Source organism: Mauremys reevesii, linkage group 3, assembly GCF_016161935.1.
Source record: "Mauremys reevesii isolate NIE-2019 linkage group 3, ASM1616193v1, whole genome shotgun sequence".
NCBI lineage: Eukaryota > Metazoa > Chordata > Testudines > Geoemydidae > Mauremys > Mauremys reevesii.
The window spans coordinates 3,055,268-3,081,819 of NC_052625.1; the positions used below are offsets into that span (position 1 = coordinate 3,055,268).

General features: G+C 48.4%; 1 protein-coding gene across 3 annotated transcripts in view; it reads left to right on the forward strand.

Moving 5' to 3' along the window:
- KLHDC3 (kelch domain containing 3) overlaps positions 1-26,552 on the forward strand; it is a 35,629-nt gene that overhangs the window by 4,306 nt on the left and 4,771 nt on the right. For all 3 annotated transcript variants that reach the window (XM_039528928.1, XM_039528930.1, XM_039528929.1), the window contains 7 exons: positions 8,624-8,871; positions 11,575-11,751; positions 14,281-14,396; positions 16,922-16,993; positions 17,235-17,448; positions 17,793-17,879; positions 19,681-19,789. In XM_039528928.1, coding sequence (XP_039384862.1) covers positions 8,718-8,871; positions 11,575-11,751; positions 14,281-14,396; positions 16,922-16,993; positions 17,235-17,448; positions 17,793-17,879; positions 19,681-19,789 — 929 coding nt within the window. In that variant the 5' untranslated portion in view covers positions 8,624-8,717. The remainder of the gene's footprint in view (positions 1-8,623; positions 8,872-11,574; positions 11,752-14,280; positions 14,397-16,921; positions 16,994-17,234; positions 17,449-17,792; positions 17,880-19,680; positions 19,790-26,552) is intronic.

The window sequence follows — 26,552 nt, forward strand, 5'->3', positions numbered from 1 at the left end:
GCTACTGAAATCTTTCATCCAAGTTGAAATTAATCAGACTAAAATACTTGTTTTTCAATCTCCTGCTGTCCCTTCTCTAGCCCAGGTGAGGTGACCCAATGGCTATATGGTGACCTTTGTTGTAGCAACATTTTTAGGCATGCATTGTGTCTTACAGAGAATAAGGAAATATTCTCCTGATGATTTGACAATCTGGATGAAGTGTGACATGACATGATATAGGGAGAGAGGGCTTCAGGTGGAAGGGAGGGAGGTTTGCATAAAATGGTGGATGAGGCTGCTTGTTTTCCCAGGGTGCACCTTGTGTGTATTCTCTGTTTGAGGTCTACTTATATAGATGTTAGATTGGTGTGAGAGAGTGACTGTGCTGCAAAGACAGGGAGAACTGGGGAAGAACTGGGTTTTTGGGGAGAGGGAGTTATTCTAGGCATAAGGGGACCCTGGAAGAAAGTGCTGATGTGTTTGTGGGACAAAGCAAAGAAAGAAGCATCATGGGGATTGAAATTAGCTGGCACAGAAGCTGAACAGAATAATGGCAGGAGATGGGAAATGAGATATAAACAGGGGCAGTGCTGAGATCTGCCTGAAAGGAAACCTGGTGAGTTTCTGCTCTCTGAAGTGATGAGCTTCAAGAGGTACCTGGTGTCTTGAACAAGCCTCAAGGCTTGTATTTGTGATAGCAAATTTAGTGAAAAGCCGGTAAATACACTTATGTAGACACAACCCCTGTATTTCCTGCTGCCTTGGAACAAATAGCTAAAGCAGTGAGTAAATGTCAGGAGTGAGTGTAGAAACTGGATTACTCTGTGGCTGGATCCAATGGTAAGTTGGATGTGCCTGAAATAGAACAGTCTATATGGACAGCTTCAAGCTGGCTGGGGCTATTTTAAGTGCTACTAAACCTTGTGGCTGGCACATCTCAGGACACAGAGCCCTGAGGACTAAGGCAGTAGCACGGTAGGGACTTTCTCTCCTCCATGCACTTTAACACAGACAGTCAGTGCAGATTTCCCTGCTGCTTGGGGAGTCCTTAGCAGGGACTGATATAGCAGGGTGGGGCTTGGGAAATCCAGACTGATTCTTGCTGGGTCTTCCCATCTGGTTTGGGGATTAAGGAGGAGAGAGCTGGATCTGTGGAATCGGACAAATCTGAGCACTTGTTAGAAATGGCTTTAGCGTCTGTTTCCTTGGCACACAGGTTGGTCGGCCAGCCTGGGCTGCATGCTCTCATTCCAGCATGGAATGGGTTCTGCTCCATCTGGGCTTGGGTATTATGGGCATTGTTCTAAGGTTGCCGTCTTGGTCTCAATTTTAGACCATCATTTATGTTTGTCAGCAAAACTTTTGGCCTGAAAATTCTCATGCTTAATTTTAGTCCTGAAAATACATGTAGGAAGTCTGAAGTAAATTAGCCAAGAAATGAGTTGTAGGGCAATGTCAGGGGGAGGGATAGCTCAGTGGTTTGAGCATTGGCCTGCTAAACCCAGGGTTGCGAGTTCAATCCTTGAGGGAGCCACTTAGGGATCTGGGGCAAACAAATTGGTCCTGCTAGTGAAGGCAGGGGGCTGGACTTGATGACCTTTCAAGGTCCCTTCCAGTTCTAGGAGATGGGTATATCTCCAATTATTATTATTATTTATTATAAAACGTGAAATTTCTTACTTTTGCAAAAAGTGCAGCCATTTTTGTTCACTCCTAATAACACCAGTTTTATAGAGTCAAACTTGAGAACTGGTGCATGGGCTAATTGTGACCAATTTGGTCAAATAGCTATTGCCGTTTCAGAATGTACTTTTCTGATGTAATTTTATAGCTGTAATTGTAGCCCCGTGGAAGGACACACAACTTGGCGAGGCTGTCACAACTTGATTGAGGACTGGTTTGCTGAGTTATGCATATGCTTTAAACAGCTTTGTAGTCAGGGATGGTAGAAATAGCCACACACCTTCTGTAGTCTAAGGATTAAAGACTCCTGTTTTCTACAGAATGTAGTTTTCCTTTTTGGGGGGGAGGGGAAGCTTGTAACCTTTCTAGTCACAAGTTACCATCTAAATGTTACTGGCTCTCGGGAGTGAGTTGCCCCGTTCCTCTCAGGGATGAATATCTCTCTAAAGACTATCATTTGTCACGTCTCTGCTGATTGTCCTCAGGGAAACTTCCATTATGGCCGAGTGCCATGCCCACCTGGCACCCTGGCAGTGGGGATGGGGAGGCTCTTTGCACGCTCTCATTGATCTGCCCCTTGCTACTCTTGCATCAAATAACTAACACTTGCATCTCTTCAGCAATGAAAGTAAAACCTATGTAGCCAGCGTGTCCGCTCCAAAGAGCTTCTGTGGGGCAGACAAAGGATTTTGTGCATTTTCATTAAATACCAGTGGCTTATTCTTACTAATCTTTTATTAACTCTTATGAATTAATCTCCTTGTCCCTTACAAAGAACTAGGAACATGCCCAAGGAGAGCTTAAATTACACCAAACATTTGAATTGCCATGCCAGATCAGATCACTGTCCTGCTGTGGTAGGACTCCACCAGTGATCAATGCGAGGTGCTTCAGAGGAAGAGGAAAGGAGTGCTGCCGTAGCAGTTTATGGAATAACCTGCTCGTAGAGAAGTATCTTAACTCCTGGCAGTGAGTGACTGGTTTAAGCCCTGATGCTCCAGGGCTGGTATCCCTTCCAAACTTTATCCTTGTTTAATCCTTAGTGTTGTAACTCCGGATAGTCTCATTATCTATACAAAAGTTAATCCATTTTTGAATCCTCCTAAGCTTTTGGCCTCAGTGATAGCTAGCGGAGCTCACTGCCAGAAAATTAACTCGCACTGTGTGGAAAAGTATTTCCTTTGATCAGTTTTGAATTTGTGACCTTTCAACTTCACAGTTATATTGGAGTAGAAGAATAGAGCAAATAGAATAGCCTGATCTACCTTATCTATTACCATTCATTGTTCTATGTACCCTCTGAGTTGTCTCATCTTTAAAGTAAATAGCTGTCAATATGCCACGTGGAAGCAGTTTCATACTGCTAATTGTTTTGCTGCCAGTCTCTAACGAAAGATCCCTGAGGATGTCTGTATACAATTCTGTACCTTTTGGCAAACTTATGGACAGGTGTTTTCGATATACGTCTCCTTAGCCAGGTATTTCCATAAAGGAACCAAGCATTCATAGCAATGTTATCCAGTCAATGTTTCTCCCTCCCAGAGACAGGGAATCAGTTAAACTGTGGAGTGGATGATGTGCTGTGTCTAAGCAATTAAAATAACCAAAAAGTGATTCAACCGTAACAAAATATGAAAGAGAAGGTTTAGTGAAAATTAGAAATTGGCTCTTAATGCTCCCTGAAAAATTCTTACACTTAAAAAAACAAACAAACCTCAGGCGAATAGCTTCATTAATATCAAGATTGTGAACTTATTCCTTCATGTGAAATATCTTCACAGGAACAGTGGAACATGCATGACTTAGAAAATCTCTGGAAAGATGGTATAAATATTATTCCTAATTAAAATATTAACTTGTAACTGAATACTAGAAACTAAAACTTACAAATGGAACTTTACCTTGGCCCTTCTTTACTGTAATATTACCCATGAAGAAGCATGTACCTGTGAAGTTTGCTGCTACATGTGCAAACCTATGAGAGTTAAAGTGCCTGCTCCAAACCACTGAGTTTGATTCTCATGTGTAGGCTATATGGGGAGGAGAGCCAGCCAGATAAGATGGTGAGGGAGATCTGCATGGGAGGCAGCACACCAGAAGTGGGTTTTAAGGAGATATATGGGGTGAAAGAGGATGCTTGGTGGACAAGAAATAGAAGTGATTCAAGCATAAAAGAAGGTAGGGCAGCAGAGAGTAGGTGGAGGAGATAGGGTTGGTAAGAGTGTAGGGATCAAGGGAGGAGTAGGTAATGAGAGGAAGGGGTGAGGTTATGCCCAACCTGGAAGGAGAGGCCAAGCAGTTTGAATACAGTGTGGCAAAAGCCAGGCAGTCACTGCAGGGATCTGAGGGGAGTGATGAAGACTGTGGCAGAAAAGGAAGATGAGTTTAGCAACAGCTCTTTGGCTGCCCTGGAGGTGAACGTGAGAGTGAAGATAATCTCCCGGGTTCATTCCTTGCTCTTCATTGTACTTTTATGAATGTTGATTATGCAAATTAGAAGCCATGTTGTGTATTGCAAACAGTATAATTGTTTAATCTTCTATGTTGTGGTCTTGGAAAAGATCTTGTATTTAATAGAAATGGACATGTAAAGAGGAGAGAGGCTTGAAAATGAATTTATACTTAACCATGATATGTATGCTTGTAAAGATATACAATACAGATAATGTTTAATTGTCATTCATATTGTGTGTTAATGAATAGTTTTTATACTTTTGTTACAGACTTAGATGAACACTTTCAAATATGGGTGCCTAAAGTTAGTCACGCTTCAGAGTAGCAGCCGTGTTAGTCCGTATCTGCAAAAAGAACGGGGGTACTTGTGGCGCCTTAGAAACTAACCAATTTATTTGAGCATAAGCTTTCGTGGGCTACAGCCCACTTCTGGCTGTAGCCCATGAAAGCTTATGCTCACATAAATTTGTTAGTCTCTAAGGTGCCACAAGTACTCTGGTTTTTTAAAGTTAGTCATGTAATCCAAATGGCCTGATTTCTTTTCAGAGGTGATGAACACCCAACTCTTATTGACTTTGCTTCGATGTATGCGTCTACCTTTTAGGGATGTGTTTGAAAACGTTGGCCTCCGTGACTTGTAACTTGCATCAGGATGAGTTAGGGCTTTGGGTAAAAATAGTGTATGTGGGATTTTCAAAAGCAGTTTGTAGTAGCCTAATTCTACTCCCTGATTGGGTCTGTCAGGGACAAAATGCTCCCAAACGTCACCCACTACATAAACTTTTTTTAAATGTATCAGTCCTCTAAAAACTGAAAATGTTCTTTTGCTGAAAGCTGCTGCATCCGCAATAGAACCAACTTTTAAAATGCCATAAATTTCATTGTGCAAAAAGGTTCAGATTGCAACTGTGTGATGAATGATTAACAAACCTGACAAAATATCAGACTTTACAGGCAAGAGCAAGACTTGCTATGGCCTTGTAAGGGATAAAGAATTAACAAATGCTGTAGATTGGTGCTTACTGCTTAATATGGCTTTAAGAATTCCTTACCAATCAGCTGTGCTTAACAAAACAACAAGCTTTAGGGCTGTGGGTGTATGGAGAACATATTGGGCTGTCAAATGCAGTTCCAGAAACTATCCTCTTTTTGCCTTTGCTACTGTACAATGTGCCAGGCAGGCTGAGGAGAGTTCAGTAGCTTCACTTGCAGCCTAATATGGTCTCTGTAAGGGCATACTTTTCAGCCATCCATTGGCTGCAGCACGTGTGCTGTGGCAGGCTTGTGTGTCTAGGTTATCTACCTCTCCTGCATTTACCTTACTTTTTAGAGGGGAAAAAAGGAGAAATGTGTGAGGCGGAGCCTCTTTGCGCACAAGTACAACTAAGGTCCATCTACTCTGCCCCCCTCCCACTCAAAACCCCTTGGCAGCAAGTCTCAGAGCCTGGGTTGGCTGGCTTGTGCCTTTGCTGAAGGGCTGAAAATAGCAGTGTAGACGTTCAGGCTCAATCTGGAGCCCGGTCTTTGAAATCTCACCGGGTTTCAAAGCCTGGGCTGCAGCCTCAGTGGGATTGTCTACGCTGCTATTTGTAGCCCTGTCCTGCAAGTCCCCCCAATGAGTTGACTAGAGCTCTGACTCTTGCTGCCAGTGTGTGTGCGTGTGTGTGTGTTGGGGAGCTTGGCTGTGGTTTTGCACCGAATCCTGCCTGCTGGCAAACCCTGGTTTAACTGTAGCGTTACATGGTCTGTGGAACGTGCTCTGCTCACAGTTAGTTGCTTTTTTAAGATTTTGGGCCGTGTGAAAGCATTCACTGTGCTCTCCCATGAAATTATCACTAGATTACTGAAACCAGAGACAGTTGAGTCTGAGGCTCTTCTTTCTGCAGCTCCGGACAGCATCTCTCTGCATAAGTGCGAACACAGATGTTATGCTTTTAATACTAAACACTGTGCCTCTTCCTCATTGAAAGGAGGCTACCAACTGACTGAGAAGCTTGAAACGGCTGCTTTGGTGGTGGGTCAGTGGGGGAGGGAGCCAAAGAGTTCTTAAAGCAGAAAGTGTGTTCCCCATCCCCATGTGCTCGGCTAACTCAGATGGCTCCATGGAATTTGTTGAACCTGTCCAACCTCAGCCCAACTCGGATCAAGTTGCAAGGAGAAGGTTCTGAAGTACCTCCGGAGAGGAGATTTGCATGTTTGCTGCTAACAAGTGGGTCCCTGCCTTGCATGTCAACCAGGCTGTAATATCCAGTGGGAAAATTCAGATTTCCATGCTTTTGGAACTTATCTTTTCCCACCTTTCTTCTGCTTAGCTGAGAGAGATGCAAAAGCCTGCTCCCAGCAGCAGGGAGACATGAGGCATCCTCCCTTCAGCCAGACACAATGTGGTTATGGGTGCATGTCCTGCAACAGCTGACTGTTAAATCCTTGGTGTCTAATAAGGTCAATCCAATTGTGATGTGGCTGTCAGTCCCCTAGGAAGTGGGGTAAGCCACTCTCAGCTCTGTGACTGTTGAACGGCTAGACTTGAAATTACCAACTAGTCTAACGGTGACCCTAGCAGTCACCATGGCAGCTTCCTGAGGGATGTTCTGTAGCTTTTGTGGGGAGCTTATACAACAGGAGTTGGCTGGTGAGAAGAAAAAGTGTTGATGTAGCTGAAGTTTGGAATTCTTCCAGAAATGGCTTGGAGTGCTGCCTACGGCTTGGAGTGCTGCCTACAGCTTGGGTTCGGGTGGAGAACTGGTTCTCTGACTGCTGCTCTGCTGGGGAAATACTCGAGTGAATTAACTTCTGGAGGTCAAAGTTACCAATGATAATGTTGGGAAGATAAAAATGGCTCAAGTCTCTAACTACTGTTGGTGTTATTTAATGGTGGTGGTTATTGCTCCTCTTGCTTTTCTTGTGTAGCGTTCTCGTGCCTTTGTGTAATAGTTGATTGCTAGCTCCCACTGTGCTTAAGGTTATGGAGGAGTTTCCAATGTAAGTTACTGCTCAAACTTTCTGAAAATATCTTGTGGCTGAAACTGTCTGTGCTTTCTCTTGCCAAACTTCAAAAGTCAACCTCAGCGAGTCCTTTCTGCCTTGTTTATGTTAAGTCAGAATGGGGTGGAAGTAGGGTTTCTAGTCACTATTGAGCAGGGCTACAGAAGTGGCTGAAGTTGGAAAGCTAGCCTGTTTCAATCCTCAAACTGCCACACAACACCTGTGACTTAAAAAGGTTAAATAGCTTGCCCAGAGCCTCCGTTCCCTGGTCGTAAAACAGGGATCGTTCCACTTTCCTACTTCACGGGGTGTTGAGAATAAACAATGTGATACTCACCTATGATGGTGGTAGGGGACCATATAAATGCCTAGGTTAAGAGCTGGTGCATTTGCTCAATTTGAAGAGGAAAAAATAAAGTGAATGGAAAAATTGTCTGTGTGCGCGCTTCTTGGGGGTTTGCCAAACACTTCTGACGTGCTGTACAAATGCATAGCATACTCTGACTTGCCATAGAAGGACCATGGGCTGCTGCTTTAACTTATTGTGGTTCTCTTAGCTGGTCAGAGCTGGAAGCAAATGCTATCTGTAATCCCCTCTTTCTCCCCTGCCTTGCTTTCCCCCCTATCATAGCCTTGGGCTCAGTGTGAGTGAAAATATGAGCTAATCAAAAGATACCATCAGAAATTCCAAATGTTCACAGGTTGGGCAAGGATCTGCCATGGGGCTTGTCTGCTCCTTGAGTGTCTCCCGCTGCACTGTGATCAGGAGAGGGAAGGGACTGCCAGTCTGGCAAATACATAGCTTAAAACACCTTGTGAGCCCAAGAGATTATGAACAAAACACAGTGTATTGTGTGGTGGAGCATTTTTTGCCTCTTGGTGACTGACTTGTATATACTGAGCTACTGGCTTTGTGTGCTGCGGGTAAGGGGAAGAAGGTGCTGTAGTGACACAGGCATGTGTCTGTCTGTTCTGGGCAGGCTTCACGATGCACCATGCACTGTTACTTCCTTGGGCAATGTAATCTTTAGTGGAACCATCCAGCACATATAGTGGAATGGGCCTGGTACTTGTGGGAGACCTTATGTTGGTTGGTATCTTGGTTTTGGACTAGGGACCTCAGAGGAAAGGTTCTGCATCCCCTGAGCCATTTACCGGTAGATCCCTGGTGTCACTGAGGCTGACATGATGAACTTTCCTGCTTTTGCCACATTCTGTAGTGTCTAAAATGGCCCCATCCTGCCCCATGTTCCTTCCTCCAGAAGAAGCTGGCCTGCAGGCTCCCTTTAAGATTCCCTCATAGTAGATACAGGGGACATAGTCGCAAATACCCCCATACCAAACAAGGGTGGGAATACCCTTTGTATGCATGTTCTAAACAGATATTTAAAATCTTCTCAAGTGGGAAAGCTGTTGGCTTGAGAGCAGTGTTTCCTTCGTAGCTGGCATACAGGGAGCATGGGGAGACATTGAGAGTGGGGATCTATCTTCTGAGCATTGCATTCTGTCTCTGTTGCAGAATTAAGTGGCTTCAGCCCAGCATGGTGGCAACCGTATGGGCATGAGGCTGTAGCGCCCTCTAGCTTTGAAGGATAGATCATTCACAGAAGGGAATGTTACGGTGGACTGTGCACTTGGAAGGTGGGCCTCGGAGAGTGAACCACGCTGCTGTGGCTGTTGGCCATAAAGTGTATTCCTTTGGCGGGTATTGTTCTGGTGAAGACTATGAGACTCTGCGGCAGATTGATGTCCACGTATTTAATGCAGGTAAGAGCGTTACATCCTTGCGGCTGCCGTGGGCTGGCAGAGGCTTGGAATTCCCATGCCTCAGTTGTCAGGTTACACTGTCAAACTCTCATTTCTCTTGAAGGTGGCTACAGTGTGCAGGCCAAATGTAAGACAAATGCACCACTGCTCCTCAGTTTGGAGAACACTGATCCTTGTGAATTGCAATCTTCTCCCCTAGAAAACACATCTGTAGGTGCAGGGCTTGATCTCCACCTTCAGGGGTAGCACAGGGTGATGCCTTTGTGAACCCAAAGTGGCCAAAGCTGCAGCTGCCCACAGGACAGAGTGGTGGATGTATCCGAAACTCAATGTTGAGGCATGTCAGGGCATTGGGGGCAATTGTACCTCTTGATCCAAGGATCTCAAAGCACTTCACAACAAAGGTTCCCAGAGTGGTTGGATCAATGAGGAGCTGACTGTTACCATGGTGCTGGCTCTTTCTTTTGCAGAGAAACTGAACTGAAGGGAGGGGATGACAAAATGAAGAGCAAAGGCAGAGACAAACGAGCAGTTTGAAAAAGAACATTAAACGCTACTAAACATATCTAAATACATCCCTGAAGTTACTCTTCCATGAGGCAGTTAGAGTTACCTGTGTGACTGTAAAGGGGAGAAGTGGCCTGGGCAGCAGCAAACGGGAGGGGGAAGTGTCTGCTAGGCAGTCTGAGGTCTCTGAACAACTTATGGTGCCCCTGCTTTACCCATCTGTAAATCCCCATAGCACATCTTGCAGTTAGGGAAAGCAAGGAGGCGGTAATTTGCTGGAGGTCCTACAGTGACCTGCAGACTGAGGAATGTATTTCAGGCTCCCGCTTTACTACTTTGACAGTATTGCCTGCTTCTCCCTTATTTCTGGTTACTGGCAGCTTGTTCTCTCTGAAGTCTTGTACCACTCCGCAGCTCAGAGGTGTTACCTGCCTTCATCTTGGGAGAAGTATGTGGTGTATTAGCCAGCTGATGGTTTATTAGAAGCAGGAAACTGCCAGTTGCTGACCTAAGGGGGTTAGTGGCGAGAAGACTTTTTAGTTGAGGACGGACATCCATAGAGATGTCCTCAAGCCTGAAAATAGAATCTAATCAAGAGCATAGGAATTTCCAGACCAGTGGTGCATTGAGTCCATATGAGGTGTCAGACATTGGCCAGTGCCAGGTGGTGCAAGAAACAATCTAATAAAGGCTGATGGAATAACATGTATGTAGAGGAGCTGCTGCTAACGCGATCTTAGTAGTTCACCTATGCCCTGAAGCAAGAGGGTTCTTAACCCTTTCTGTATAAAAACCTAAACCCTTTTATCCTGTCTAATGGACTATGGATGTTCTCATTATTCATATACATGTCTGTTTTTAACTACTACTCAGCTCTTGACCTCAGTGATCCCTTGTGGCAATGAGTGCCACAGGCTAAGTGGGTGTTATATAAAAATATTTCCCTGTATCAATTTTCTAAATCCATTGCTTTGTTGCCTTTCAATTTCACTGAATGTCCCCTTGTTTTCCTCTTATTATGAAAAGGTAGATAGCAGCACCTGGTTTCCTTTTTCCTATGCCATTTGTTTAGGATGTCATCACATCTTGCTCATCATTAGCCTCCTTTCTAAACAATTCCAATCTTAGGAATCTCTCTTCATGTGGAAGTGTTTGTGCCTCTAATCACTCTCCTTATCAGTGTCTAACCTCCCTCCCCTTCCCTGAGAACAGAACTGAACACAGCATGCCAGGAGATGGTAGGGTGTGCCACTGATTTATACAATGGCATTATAATCTCTGTGTTACTTTCTGTTTCATTCCTTATGCATCCTAACATCTTGTCTGCTCTTCTGGTTGCTGCACATAGCATAGAGATTTTGAGTGGCCCACAACTTAGAACCAATAATGTCCATGAGTAGTTCAAATTATTCCTTCCAGTGACTATTACCTTGCATTTGCCTTCAGTGAATGTTATGCTGCCCGTTCACTTAGCTTTGTTGGGTCCCTCTGAGGCTCCTTACAAATGTCTCTAGCCTTGATTTATCTAAAGAATTGTGGTCTCCATATGTTGCCATGTCACTCGTCTCCCCCTCTTCCTGCTCATGCAAATTCTATATCTAATCATTTCACCTAGTTTACCTGTTGCTAGGTTCACTGGTCTAATTCCCAGGAACACCCCTAAACTTAGGTACAGTAACTTCGTTCTTAAGTTTCTTCAGAATCCTTGAATATGCCATCTGATCCGAGGGGCTATGCTGTTCTTCAACTGATCAGTCTCTCCAGACCTTGCTCTCTGACATCTGTCTGACAGTGCCACATGTCTATTACCTGAATAGAATTGGCTGGAGTAGTTGTCTCCTCTGACACCCTGTGTAGTGAAATCTAATGCAGAGAAATAACTCAGCTTCTCTGCAACGTCCTTGGTTGCTCCCTGTACTCCCTGGTGGGCCAGCAGACCCACCAATATCTACAGAGGATTTCATGTTAGTGTGAGCTATAGCTACGGCTGTTCAAATTCAATTAAGGCTTTTTACTTGCTTACTGGGGTATGCCCACAATGAGCTGCAGAATAACTGCAAGTGGTTCTATCCACATATATGCATTCACTCAGTGCACATGCTGCACTCTCCATGTGTTCACCTGCATGGCAGCCTGACATCTGGTGTGAACTGGGCAAGCCAACAAAATAACAAAATCTGGGGCTTCTGCTTTCAGTGTCTCTGCGCTGGACCAAGCTGCCGCCGGTGTGGACAAACAGCCGGGACCACGTGAGGGAGGTACCCTATATGAGGTATGGGCACTCAGCAGTGCTGATTGACGATACCATCTACATATGGGGAGGCCGTAACGACACTGAGGGAGCCTGCAATGTACTCTACGCCTTTGATGTCAGTAAGTGCCAGCTTTTCGCCCTTCCCCACCTTCTCCCTCCCCTGGCTTCATGGCAGTAGTGTTCTGCTCCCCCCCTAGGTGTCCCCATGAAGTGATGGCTGCAGTTTTCTCTCTAGAGAAACACTGCCAGGGGCTGGGAAACTGCCTTTTATTGGGAGCATGTGAGCGATGGGGTCTCTGGCTAGCTTAGCAGCATTGGATGTAGTCGCATGTCTGACTCTGTTGCTTTTGAACTAGAAATGACAGCTATTTAGCTCTTTTCTAATGGGAAATTAGAATTAATTAGACTCTTGAATGCTTTGAGTTCCCTTTTGTCTTAACTAAAATCACAGCTCTCCCTTCTTGTGACAAACAATTCTGCACAACTATTGCTGGAAACAGTTTGAGGGCAAGTGAGCTCTTGAAGAGCGTGGATGCTCCAGGAGAGGGAAGCTATTCTTCTGTGTAGCCCTTAGTGCCACGGGGAGCAAAGACAAAAGCAGGAAGCGGATACAGACATTGTAGTGAGTAAGAGTGGGAGCTGCAGTAACCAGGCCTGGTCAGGGCAGGGTGGAGCCTGGAAGGTAAGGAGGAGGTGCTTCAGCACAGAGAGGAAGCAATGAAGGGGTCTGAGTGGGCTTGATGGGTGTGGGGTGACTGTCGCAGCTGCTGGGGCAGATCAGAACTAGGGCATCGGAGAATAGGTGAAGAGGGATTTCAGGAGAATGGCAAAGGGGATGTGGAGGCAAGTGGGATTCATGGACTGAAGAGAAATGGGCTCTCGGGGGGCGAAGTTAGATGGATATTAGTTGCCAACCCCTTTTGAGGTCTGGAGGGAATGGCTTGCTGCATGGGCTCTTTCCTCAGGCTGCTGTTGGAGCTTTCTCTCTTCTGACAAGCCCAGCTGGAGAGGGCAGCCCTAGCAAACCATTGCAGACACAAAGGGCCTGAGGCAGCTGGCCCTACGCAGCTGCCGGCTAAAGCAATTTAGCAGTAATGTTAAGTGAAAACAACTGATGGAAAGGCCCCAGGCTTCTGCCCTCGTCCAAAAACCTGCCCAGCCTGCCATGCACATGTGCTAGTTCTTCTCCAAGCCTGGCAAGCGGGCCCTGCTAATCCTGCTTCATGCAAAGGAAGTGGTGGAAGCCTCATTGAATGAGTCACTTCAGATTGGACAGAGCACTGGGGACTGCTGTAGGGTACAGGCCTGCTCTGACGAGTGGGGGTGCAGGTGTGGACTAGATCAGGTGTCCTAGGTGTGTCTGTCTCTGATTTCTGATATTGCTCTTGGCTGGGCTTTTTATGATAGCGCATGACTGCCTTTGGAAGTGGCCCCAAGCATGGCAGGAATTCTGGTGGGAGCGATGCTCGCTTTCCCTTTCTCCCTGGTGCTTCCAGCAGGCCCCTTCATTCAGCTCCAGCTGGAGTCTGGGCAGATAACTGTGGCTGGAGGCCAAGTTCAGAGAAGTTCTTGTCTCCTGAAGAATGTTGAGCAGGTCCCAATTTTGCCACTTCCTGAAATAAGCACTGCTGCTGGCTGCTAGCAGCACTGAGGGGATCTCCTGCTGCTCCAAGGCTTATCTGTGCTTGTCACTGGGGTCCCGGGACAGGTGCCAACATGAGCTTGGCAGTGACTCTCACTGGCTCTATTTCACATTGTCCTGCATGGAGAACGCTTTTAGCTGGGCATGGAAATGCCCCTGAATGGAGTCCATCCCCAAAGCTTGCAGACCAAGGAGCACATCACAGAGAGAGAGCTAAATATGATGACTGAGGCAGGTGGACTTGTGGGAAAGGAGAACAGAGGGGCAGGCAAGATGGAAACTCTGGAGGGATGGGAAAAGGTGCAGGTGAGGAAGGGTGAACAGGAGTGGGACAAGTATGGTAATGATGGAAAGAGCAGATAATTCAGAGAGAAGGGCTCCCTTGTTCTTGGGAAGTAAATCCACTGATGCAAGCAAGTGGGAAATGCCTTTGACCCTCTGAATAGAATCTAGAGTTCTGCATACTTCAGCCATCTAAGGCAGCCAGCATCTCAAATGCTGCCCCCGCGCTTACTGTCACGACAAAGTTCTGTGCAGGCTGGTGATTGAAAATATGCAACTGCACATTTGAGCTGCTCCTCAATTGAGCTTTACATCGATAGAAAATTAAAGCCCCCTAAGGAGTACCGTGCTGATTGGGGGTACTCAGGTTTGTTTAAAAACATATTCGGAATGGCTGCAGAATTCAGCATCACTGTCACAGGAATCAGTAGGCCTTGCCACAGAATATAGGTCCCACAAGGCCCCTGTTTGTGGGGGCCCTGGCAGGTGGCCTGCCCTTGGAGAGCTTCCCACCAGCACGAAAGGCGGATGGCCCATGTGCAATATCAACTGTTCCAGTCTTTGGTATGGACGTAGGGGGAAGGGGATGGCTTCCTCCTTTGGGAGGTGGTGGCCTTTATTTCCTTGGAAGGATGTCTTCTCAAGTACTGTTCCCATTTAGTCTCCCATCCTCGAGTCTGCTGTTTGGTGTCTGCTCTAAACATCCATTGTCTCTGTATTTTAGACACTCACAAGTGGTTCACGCCCAAGGTCTCTGGAATGGTCCCAGGAGCAAGAGATGGGCACTCGGCTTGTGTCCTCGGAAAGACCATGTATATCTTCGGAGGCTATGAGCAGCTGGTAGGTGGTCTCTGGCATAACGTGTCTGTCTGTCTGTCTGGAGAAGCCTGGCAACACCTGAGGAACCCTACTCTCTAACAGCTTGTCCTGGTAACCAGAATACTACTATCGACACAACAGAGGAACACCCGTGTCAAAGGCTGCTGAGCCATAGGTGTGGGAAGTAGGGGTGTGCTGCAGCACCTCCAAGTTTTATGTGGGGCTGCTGGCCCTGTGCCCCATTCCCCAGCTGCTGGCTCTGTGCATAAAACCTGGGGGTGCTTCCCATGCCTATGCCCTGGTCCTGGCCCTCCACCCGCACTCCACTCCCCAACCCCTCACTTCACCTGGGGCTCGGGTCCCAGCCGCTGGCCCCACTCCCCGGCCACTGGCCCCATGCCTGGGGCACTGTGCCTGGCCTCACTCATGGCCCTGCACCTGGGGTCCTGCTCCCTAGCTGCTGACCCCATGCCTGGCCCCCCACTTGCCAGTAGCCCTGCTCCCAGGGCTCCACTCCTGGGGCCTGGCCCCATGGCTGGGGCTTTGCTCTTGGCCCCACACGTGGGGTCCCGGCTGCCGGCCCCTGCCCAGGGCTCTGCTCCTGGCCTCATGCCTGCCCCCACCTGTGGCCTCGGCCCCCTTACCCCTGTCCAGGTCTCCTTCTCCCAGAGCAAGCCCTGCTCCCAGCCTCAGTGCAGGGGAGGGGAGGGAAAACAGGGGTAAGGGGGCTGGCTTTCTGCACCCCCCACTACTAAAAATGTTCCAGCACCACTGTGCTGAACACTTTCCAGCATAATCCCCTGGTTTTAGTTCCTGATAACTTGGCCAAATTTTAGGAGTTACAGCTAAAATGTTTTAGGCTTGGTCTGTGCGTCATGTGGAATATTTCAGGGAAAAAATAAGCAAAAACAGTTAGCCTGTTGAGAACAAATCTAGCACCTCAAAGGTTTGGAGCCAAGTCTCTAAATTGAATCTGCTCTAAGGTCAAAGGGAAAGATACTTTTGCTGGCCCTGTGAAAATCCACCTAGATTTGGCCAAGATACGCACCGTGGAAAATTGCCATTTGTATTTGTGCAGTAGAACTTATTCTGTGCTGCTTAACTCTCTGAACGTTTGGTCTGCCCCAGACGTGCCCCAAGCCTTGCTGAGTTCCCAGGAGAATATCGAAGTACTGTTAGCCTAAGGGCAGTTGTGCTGGTCTAGTAGCCAGGAGACCTGCACAGTTGTATTCAAGTCTTGTTTTGGCTAACAGTAGTTCTGTACTTGTTTAGCAAGTTCTCATACTTCTACCCTCAGAGGCAGGTAAGTGTGATTCTCCCCCGGCTCCTCCCCCATTTTACAGATGCGATTGCACGAACTGGCAATAGCAGCCAGGTATTTCATGGTCGACACAAGTCTTGGTTACTTAGACACGCTGCTGCGCAAAATGAGTATGCCGACTCTATGCTAGGCAATGTGTTTTCTTCCCCCACTGTAAAGGCTGGCCAGCTAGATAACAGCTTGCTACTGCTACTTGCTAGCAGAGTTAGTGCAGCCATTTGAGCTAGAGGATTATGCAGTGGATCTGATGATCCTGGATTCAAACTGGCTAATGACCTATGTGTAGGGGTCACTACAGTTGCACATGGAACTTGTGGGTCTCTGTTTATAAAAATCCTAGGAAATTACATACAAAGCCCATTAGTGTCATGAAGTCAAGCGCTTACATTCATTCTGGCAATTCCTAATGTTGCCTGGGCCACTTTGGTTCTGCCCCTTTGTGCATGTGCATTAGGATGCAGTCCTTAACTACGTGATCACTTACTGCCTCTTGTCTGCAGGATCTTTTCCTCACCATTGCACAGGATGGACCATGAATGAGGCTGTTGTCTTAAAATCCTTGCCTCACTTGTAGCAAAAGTTAGAACGTGCCACTGCATGAGCTATGGAGTTGCGGGAAGAGCTAGGATAGCCTTGTAATTAAGGAACTGGTCTGGGACCCAGGAAAAACAAGCTTTGCCACAGACTTCCCATGTGGCAATGGACATACCGCTTACACTAGGATTTTCACGGGCAGTGGGGACCTGACTTTCAGAAGTGCTGAGCACTCAGAATGGCCATTTGAACTGTGTGGGAGCTGTGGGTGCTCAGCATCTCTGAAAAATCTAGCGCTAGGTGTTTCAAGCTGGGCACCCAAAAGTAGTGGATAGTTGTGCAGCTATTGACTGGAGACTCTGGTTTGCAAAGCACTCTGATATTACAGTGATGAGCACCAGAGAAAAGCCCAGGAGGCAATTCAGTTATTTCAGATCCAGTGTGGGCTGTGGATAATGTCCAGTAAACAAGGCCTGGATCCACCTGCTGAATGCTAGGGATAAGAAATCCTGGGCAGCTGCCTCATTCCCAGAGGCCGTCCATCCTGTGCATCAAACGAGTTTTACATCAGACGTGAGTCAGTGGACTTTCAGTTTCCAGAGGATATTACAGGTCTCCAGGCCATGCTAGTGTCCTGAAGGCCACGAGGTCCTGGTCTGCCTAACAGTTGGGTAATTGGGCTCTCTTCCAGGCTGACTGCTTCTCAAATGACATCCACAAGTTGGATACCAGCAGCATGATGTGGACTCTAATCCCAGCGAAGGTCAGTGTCTGTTTATCCCTTTGGCCCATGTAGAACCCTTCACCTCTGTTACCCTTCAGGGATGTTGCATAGACCTGCTGTGTAGCTTCTGTCTCACTTGGTTGGAACCTGCAGGAGCGCAAGTTCTCTGTGGGCTGGCTGCTCATCTCTGAACTCGGCCACCCAGTGCCAGTTATATCATCTCCCGGGGTAATCTGCATTTTCACTGGCTTTACTTACTAGCAGCCTGTGTTTGTTCCAGGGCACACCAGCTCGCTGGAGAGACTTCCACTCAGCCACCATCATTGGGACAAAGATGTACGTATTTGGTGGCAGAGCAGATCGCTTTGGGCCCTTTCACTCCAACAACGAGATCTACTGTAACCGAATTAAAGTGTTTGACACTGAAACAAACTCTTGGCTGGACTCCCCTCCTACTCCATTGCTCCCTGAAGGCAGGAGGAGCCACTCGGCATGTGAGTTGTCTCACTCCAGGGAACAAGGGGAGTGGGAGGGCTTAGTGAGGACAAATGGGAAGGAGGAGAGGTGTGTGCAGCCTTCCTGGCCTTCTCGGAGAGTGAAAGGGGTGTCTAGTTCTCTGGGTAGAAGGGGAGATGTCAAGGGATGCACAATGACCTGTGACCTGCAGGAAAGCAGATGCATAATGTAATCCCAACTCTGCATGCTGCCTCAAATGCGAAGAGGGCATGTTGGACGGGAAGAAACTGGGACCTCTTTCCTTTGTATTTGGGCTGATGGGAGGCTGGTACAAGCTCGGTTCTGTCCTGCGTGTGCTGATGTTTCTCCTTGCTCCCTGCAGTTGGCTACAATGGGGAGTTATATGTATTTGGTGGCTACAACGCACGTTTGAACAGACACTTCCATGATCTCTGGAAATTTGATCCAGGTATTTAGACCCAAACTTTTTTCACTTTATTTGTAATGTGGTAGTGCCCAAGGTCGTCAGTTGTGATCAGAGCCCGCTTATGCTGGATGTAATACACTCATCCTGGAGGACACTGTCCAGGCCCTCAAAGAGCTTGTGAATACCCACACACACATACAGATACACACTGTCAGTGATCTGGCAGTGAAATGCTGTTCTTTGACATTACTGGTGTAAATCAGCTTGTGACTTTTCCATAGTACTGGCTTCAGATCACTTTGCCAGAAACAAAGGAGAGCGAAGTAATGCAGACATTCACTTTTAGCCAGAAAAGAGGAGTCCGATTCACCCTCTGTGGCAATACGCTGCACTGTGTTCAGAAACGAGATTATCTAAAGCAGGAAACTTCAGCAAAGAAGCAAAGGAAAAATGGTGGGTAGGCTAGGGTTCCCCTGGAGAGTGTGGAACATGGGGGAGATCCTGGCTTCAGCAGGGGGAAGCCATTCACTTTGAACTCTAGCCTGACCTCTCCCAACACCCCAGCCCCTTGCTACTTTGATACCATAAGACTTAATTCTGCAGACCAAGAGGAAGGGCTCGTTTCGCAAGCCACTCTTCTAGTGGTCTGAGCACACAGCTGGGAGCCAGGAAGTAGAGTTCAGCCCATGACTATGGGCAAATCTCCGCAGTGTCTCTCAGGTCCCCCACCTGTAGAAAGGATGATGCTGTCCTACCGCCTGGGGTGTCGTGAGGCTGGATTAATATTTGCTAAGTGCTCGTAGCACTTGAAGGCCTATAGAAGTGCAAAGCGCTTGTCTGGGGGATAGTAATGCGCAGTCTGCTTTCTTCAGAGGCAGATCTGTGGGCTGCTGAACAGGGTTAATACCTGCAATTTCCTGAATGGGTTTGACATTTTCAGGAACCCCAGCAGAACATCCATTCAAAGCTGTTTGTTTGTCCTTGCTGCCCTCTGTTAAATGGAGACTCCGCAGCCTTCAGGCTCCTGTTCAGCTGCCCTCTCTTCAAATGGGCATACATGTCACTCTTTGGGAACAGCTCTGCACTTAGTGCAGCTGTCAGCAGGTGGCACTGCATCCATGTGCACCCTTCAAGAGAAGCCGCTGAAGAGTTGTGTTTCAGGAGAATGGCTGATGGGGAAGGGATGCTGGCTGGTCTCTTGCTCATGGTCATGTTCCCACTCCCATTTCTGTTCTCTGGCAAATCTGAACCAAGCTCATCCCTGCAGTTCTGAACCTAAGTAGCTTGGGCCTGTGTAGAGAGACTGGCTTTGTTTCTGCTGGATAGAGCATTCCATTGCTTCACAGGGGAGGGGGAAGGGGCTGAAAGTTGTTTTCCTGCCTGAATCACCAGAGGTGAGTTTGGCAGGCTGGGTGGATGGGCTCAGATCTCCCTCGGGTCAGTTACTGGTGGAGAACATGTACGTGACCCTGATTGGGGTATCCTCAAGAGACTCCACAACGCCTTCACACTGCGCTGACTCCCACAAATTTGAGCTCAATGAGAACCTTCCCTCTGCACTTGGAATAAAGGCCTTCTGAATGCAGTGTCCACAGAGGAACGCTCCTCTCTTCGTGGTGGGAGGGGGCATGGGGAGGCGGCTCTTTACATCTGGTAGAGTTCTGGGACCAGCCTGGCAGGTCCCTGTGTTTGATGCAGTGTATTGTTTAACACTTGGTAGTCTGCCTAAGACTTGGGCTTGTAAATATCTGTAACTCGGACTATTTGGGGTTTGCTCGGTCTCCATGCTGAGCCCTGGGCCTGGTCTCCTGTTCCAGTGACAGACTTGTGGGTTTTTCCTCAGTATCTTTTTCCTGGAAGAAGATCGACCCCAAGGGGAAAGGGCCATGCCCTCGCCGGAGGCAGTGCTGCTGTAGAGTTGGGGACAAGATCATCCTCTTTGGGGGCACCAGGTGAGTACTGGGCCAGAGTTGTTTCCCTTGGATTCCCTTTGCTCCCAGGCTGCAGTCAGCTCCTCTTTCTTCACATAAAAGGGATTAAATGAAGCCATCCTCCTTCCTAGCCCTGTGGGGATTGCACATCTCAGCCAGATAACTCAGGACTTTTGAACATAGGCAAAAGGTTGGTTGCGTTCAGTCACTGTTGGTGTTACGGTTCTGATGCCCTGAGCAGGCTGATGAGAGGTGGTTTATCAGACTGGGGTGGAGAAATACATCTGGATTTCTGGGGTGTTGTCTGGGAGGAGACTGAATGAGGAGAACATGAGTTAGGGGTGGCATAGGTGGCCCTCCAAACCTCTCCTGTATCCCTGGACAACTGAGCGTCCCCTTCATTTCCACACCCTGCCTGCTTGTGACTGCTCCCCCATCTCAAGCAGGGGTTGTTAATGTATGTGGTGTGGGGTCCTGGGCCTGGGCAGAAAAGATCTCTGCACTGACACACATTTCTGGATCATCACACCAAGATTCTGTTTGAACGTTGAGCCATAGATGGCTTATGAGAATGGAGATCTTTTCTACCTGCTAGGATCTTCCCTGTCCCCCCTCATACATTCCCTCCCTGCTCACCCCTCCTCCACATAGTTACACCCCATATTACACTGCCCTATGATGTAAACAAGGGCTCTTCTACCAACAACCTCTATTAAAGCAGTTTGATTGTGTACGTGCCAACCTGCCCAGTTACACCCTTAAAAGCCAGGAATTGGCCAGTTAAGTGAACCACCTTTTTAACTTCTTATCCCGCACATGACTCTCGCTGACCAAGCACCTCTGCAAGGAGCTCCTTTGTATCTGCCAATGTTTAAACCCCACCCGATTCCTCTAACTCGTACTAAGGCACCAGCACCGTGCTATCCCCCACAGAACCCCTTAGCTAGCACTGTGCTATCCCCCATGGTATTGGGGTGCCCCCAAGGTAGGCCTGTCTGGCCAAAGCACTAAGAGGCTCTGTAGCCTTTAGTGGAAAGATGATGACTCTGAATCCTCATCAGTATGTGCCAAGCCCTGACTCCTTCCTCCCCATTAGTATAGGATTAGTTCATGTGAGACTTTCTGCCTCTGGTACCATGAAGACGATATCCCAGTCCTGCATTCTTGCTGGGTATGGCCTTGGCAACATGCGCTTGGAACCAAGAAAAGCAGATCCCTTCCCATTCTGCTGCAGCTGCAAAGTTGAAATTGCCCCCAGGGTTTCCTCCATGTGGGTACAGGGCACCTTGGTGCCCTGTGGTCATTGTCTTTCTGTGTTAATGGCCTCTCATAGACGTTAGGGCCAGAAGGGACCACCATGAACATCTAGTCTGACCTCTCTGAGGAATGGTGACAAGTTCTAGGTCATCTCCTTCTCCAAAGAGGGAAGAGAAAATTCCAAGCATCTTTGTACATCACCCAGAAGTAAAAGGACACGGTCTCCTTTCGCCTGCTCTCAAAGGACGGTCTAGTGCTCGGCAGAGTACTGGGAGTCACAACTTCTGGGTCCTAGTGTCAGGCCTGCCACTGACTCACTCTTACGTCACCATGCCTCAGTTTCTTCAGTAAAATAGAAGTAATGAACTAACCTTCTGGGAAGGGAGGTGGTGTGCAGCACAGGAGAGCCCTGAGTGAAAGGGGTTATGGGGGGAAAGGTGAGGTTGTAAACTGTTGCTATGGATCCCAGTCTGTCCATCTGTAGTAAACCTCCAAGACCTAAGTATCCCTTGCTGGGCACATCCCTTCTGCCCCTTCTGCTGAAGGTTGCTGCCCATCTAGAAGCAGGGAATGAATATGGAACTCCTGGTCACTAGAGCTGCTTGTGAACCCCTCCACGTGATCACAATGGCTGTATGGCAGGGCAGTGAACTACAGCTGGGTGACAATTCCTGTGCAGCCTTTGCAAAAGTGCATCTAGCCGAAGTTTTCATTTGCTAATGGGGGCCCTGGAGTTAAGGATTTAGTTGTCAAACATTGGCAGTGACCCCATCAGGATGCAGGACAGCTGGATGTGGCCAAGAGACTTGGCAGCTGCTAAAAGCAAGGAAATGCCCCAGCACCTCCTCAGACTCTCTGAACTCTCAGCAGTGACAGATCATGGCTGTGTAGCCTGTTTGCAAATCTGCTCCAGGTGTCAACCACATGTTAGTTCAGATGCTTGAAATGCCTTTTATCCTCTCATCAGCCTGAAGTGGATCAAACAGCTCTGGGCAGGGGCTCTCCCAGGGCCCTTGGCATGGCTTGCTGAGAGCCTTCGGGCACTGATGGGTGGCAGAGACCAGGCAAGGACTTCAGTGTCGGTCTGTACAGGCTTTGGTGTAGCCCTTGGGATAGGTGTGGGGCTGGAGGATGGGTCACTTCTGCCTTAGCCTCAGGTGAAAGTTCCTGAAGGATTCCAGCTGAACTCTCCAAACTGCCACAGTTGGAGTGTGGGAAACAGTGACGCTGGGGGTGCTTTTCAAAGCAATGGTCCGGGATTAGCGAGTCCACTGAGAGCTGAATGAGCAGGGTGGGTGGGGGTAGAAAGTCTGCTTGGTGCCTCCTGTAGGCAGCGAGGCTCTTCTCTGAAAGCGCTTTGCTTCAGCAGAAGGGCCACCCTAACAGAGCCTTCATTCTTGCACTCTTGTCTCCATTATCACCGTTTATGCTGAGCAGAGAGGAAGCTGCTGCCTTAAGACACATTGAGAATCAACCATTTCACATTCTCCATGTATGGGCTTCAATAGTATGCAAACAACACTGGTTCTTCGAACCGAACTTTGGTAGCTAGTAGGAGCAGCTGCAGATCAGGATTGCTGGGCCTCTCTCAGAGCTGGGGAGAGGGGCTAGCTAGCCGGGGAGGGGCTGCTTCACTTCCTGCAGGCAGTTATCAGGTGTGTTTTGGGGCTGGCTGGCTGGCTTGATAAGAAGTTTTCCAGGAAGTCCTTGTAAATGGAGAGCTCCCTATAGTCTGGATTGTCTGCTGGAGGCTGCAGGTCACCAGGAAGTGGGGAGAAAGGGCAGAGATAAAATTTCAGCACAGAGGAAGGGATTAAAGAGAAGAACTGAAACAGTAACAGCAGGCAGCCCCTGGCCAGCTGCATGGTAAAAGCAGCTGGCTCCTGGTGAAAGGAAAGCGAGGCCCCTCTCTGTTCTGCCTATCCCAGCCAAAGGAACTGTTGTCTCCCTGCTGTGACAGCTGCCTCTTTGTCTGAGTGCTAAATGACTCTTGGAGGAGTCCTTTAGAAGCTGGGCCAGGCAGTCGGTGTATCTGGTGCACTGTGATCCAAATGCATTCCTACACTCCATCCAGAGACCCCCAGTCTGTGCCCTTTCCAGCCCAGCCTGCCCCAGACACCACATGGAAATGCAGTGTCCCCCAGATCTCAGCCATGGCCCTCCCACACTGCATCCGTCAGAGTCCTAGCCACAGCCTGCATTGAGGCTTGTGGGGCTTGGGATCCGAGGGCACAGAGGATGGACCAGGCTGTGAGTTTCTTCTCTGCATCTCCCAGCCCTGCCACAGATGTGAGGTGCCTAAGTCTCAGCCAGCCTGTGAGTTTCTACCTACCCCAGTGCTGCCACACGATCCCATGGCATTCCTGCCTGCAGCCAGCTCTGCACACTGCAGCCAGCTCTGCACACTGCAGCCACAGTGCTATTATTTTTAACCAGGGACTTCCCAAGTAAAACACATTGGTGTAGTGTTGTGAATGGCTTGCCAACTACAAAACCAGTTTCTCCTCTCTTGGTTTTCACACCTCAGCTGCTAGAAGAGGGCCTCATCCTCCCTGATTGAACTAACCTCGTTATCTCTAGCCTGCTTCTTGCTTGCTTATATATACCTGCCCCTGGAAATTTCCACTACATGCATCTGAAGAAGTGGGTATTCACCCACGAAAGCTCATGCTCCCAAACGTCTCTTAGTCTATAAGGTGCCACAGGACTCTTTGCTGGTGTAGTATTGTGGCTACCCCATGAACAGTGCCCTGTTAGCTCTGCCTCTGGGTCACAGGGATTACAGTATGGCCAGGTCAGATTCCCTCCAATATAAGGTTACAGACCCCAAGGACCTTGGAGGTGAGTGGGAGGGATGGTCTCCTGTAACTCTTCCATTACAGGGTGCTTGTGTACCTAAGGGGAGCGGAACAGCTCTGCTGGACCCTCTAAAGGGGCTGTATGTTTCCTGACTCTTGTGTGTTTAGGAGTGAGGTCTCTTTCGCATGGAATATACAATGTGTAACTTGAAAAGGAATCTGGTAAGGAACCAGGGTTTTCAAATGAGCTTGGCTGCCCCTGCTTTTCCATCCAGGAGCCCCCTCTCAACCAGCTGCTGCTGCTCAGAGCCCTCCCTTTCTCCAGCCTCCATTCTCTGCCCAAGAGTGTTGGAAGCAGCTCAGAGTGCTGGCCCCGTGGGAGATGGGGCCTGAAGCAGGAAGCGTAGCTGGTGTCTGGCTGATAGTGGATGAGGATGTGTCCTGAGACTCCTTTTCTTGGGAGCTGTTCACACTGACATTTCATCCCTTAGCTGCTCTCCTGGCCTTGAACTCGGGCTTCCCTTAACCCCTCAGTGTGTGGTGATGATTCAGCAGGCCTGGGAGCTGCCGGCTGTCCCTCTGAAAGATAAGGGATGCATTAGGGTTTCCTGTGACGGGGATGTGAGATAAGATTAGATTAGCCTGGCAATGAAACCCTCCACACCGTGGTGGGATTAAAGGGCTCTTTCCTGAGCTCAGACAGATGGGACCCATCAGCAACAGGTACGGTCTCTGCCAATATGGCCGCTGCACTGATCACTCATGGCAGCAGGATGGTAAGGCTGCCCCTACGCTTGGTGCTGGAGTGTCCCCTCTGCCTTGGGGCCCATACCAGTGGATCCTCATGCACAAAGACTTGAGAGGGGCTGAACTTGAGTGAGAAGTCACCACTGGTGCTCGTCTGCCAGCTGAAATCTGAAAGTATCCATCTGTGTCACTTTAAACTTACCCCATCCCATGCTAGAGTGGAACTTGTGAACTCAGACTCTTGCGTACCTTTTTTAATATCTGATAGCTTTCCACCATGGAGATTGTGCTGTACTTATTCAGAGGACAGATTGGCAGGGACAGTGCGTCCTGCATTAATGTGCCTCTTGCCAGTCGGGAGAAGGGATTCAGGTCACTCTGGCTCACGTAGATCTTGGCTTCTCTCCTGGGAATACACCAGAGGGAGCCAGTCTGCTAGGAGCTAGCCTGAAATTGGAACTCCTTTCACAGGTCACAGAACAGCCATCAGATGGCAACAACTTCAGGTTCCAAATTAGCTGGGAGTGATGCAGAGATCTGTGTCCCTTTTAGAATGGAGATGAAGTAGTTCTGACTGACACTTAGTGACCCCCTGGTTAAGGCTGTATGAGCATTTCCAGCCTAATTACCTTTTGTCAGTTGCTAATAACTTTGTCCAGCTTCCCCTTTTGGGATATGAATGGAGTGGCTGAAATGCATCTTGAAATAGCTTGTAACCAGGAAGAGAAGCTGTTTGAGACCCAGGAAGTGATAAAGGCCCTATCCATATGACTTGCTAAGAGTGGGCAGGGAATCTTGGGAAGGGCAGCGTGGGCAGCAGGGCCCTGCGTATGCACGTTTCGGTATGCTGCAAACCTTCATTGCAAATGCGCCTTCACGTTTTCTGCTGAAGAACTTGGGGAGGTTCTGAGCTGGAGCCAAGCAGTGCCGTTCCTGGGAGGAGAGGGCCAGGCCCAAGGCTGATGTCTGCATGAGGAGCATTGGCACCTAGCTACTTAAGCAGGGGGTGTCGCCCTTGGCCACGTTTCACTAGAGTCTGCAGAATCTAGCTTTTCATTTTAAGCATTTTCCCTAAGATGATGGGCACTAGCAATTGGTAGCTACAGAATTGCAGTGTGAGGCTCTGGGGAAGTCCCCATAACTACTAGCTCAGCAGCTGCTCTTTTCACTGGCCTGTAGCAATCTGGAGCCTTTGTCTTACACCAAAAGCACCTTTCTTTGGGGAGAGTATTGGAGTGGTGTTTGAGTGCTACAAGAGCAGCCCTTCTACCTCTGGAATTGTCTGGCTCTCTGCATGCGCTGGTGTCGTCCGCGGGAGGGTCAGTGCTCTCTGTCCTGGGTCCTGTGAGCGGCAGGAAAAGAAAATGTTGTTTACTTGTTACCCGCAAAGTCTCTGCAGCCCAAGGAATGGAAGTGGAGCCCCAGTGACTCAGCTGCACACCGCAAACAAGCAGCAAGCTTATGAAGTCTCCCAGAGTGTTCTGGGCATCCAGTTCTCCACTTGATTGCATATGTTCCAAAAACGTGGCAGGCCCTCAAGACATCTAACAAGACAGGACCCTCCCTGAAGAGCATGTGAGGGTTGGGTACTAGCCCTTGTAGGTACGTGGGATGGTGGAAGGATTCCCCGATGTTCTCCCTGAAAGGGGTTTCCCAGCCCTTGCTGATCAGCCTCTGTTAATTTTTCCTAGTCTGTTAGTTTTGACCTTGGCACCTCCTCTTAAATTTTACTGTTACTGTTTTTTCTTCTTTCCCCAGCCCTTGCCCGTTTCCTCTCTGCTGTAGCTGAGTGAGCAGCAGCTCTGCTATTGTTAAAGTTGGGTCTGTTTATAGGGCCACTGTTCTAAGTGCTTTAATGACGTGTACTTGGACTATCTTGAATGTGCTGTGCCTCATGGAAGGGGAGTGATTAATCCTGTCCTAGAGCCAGTGTGACCGGCACTTTTTTCTTGCTTCTCACTGCATTCCATTCCAGTACCAGT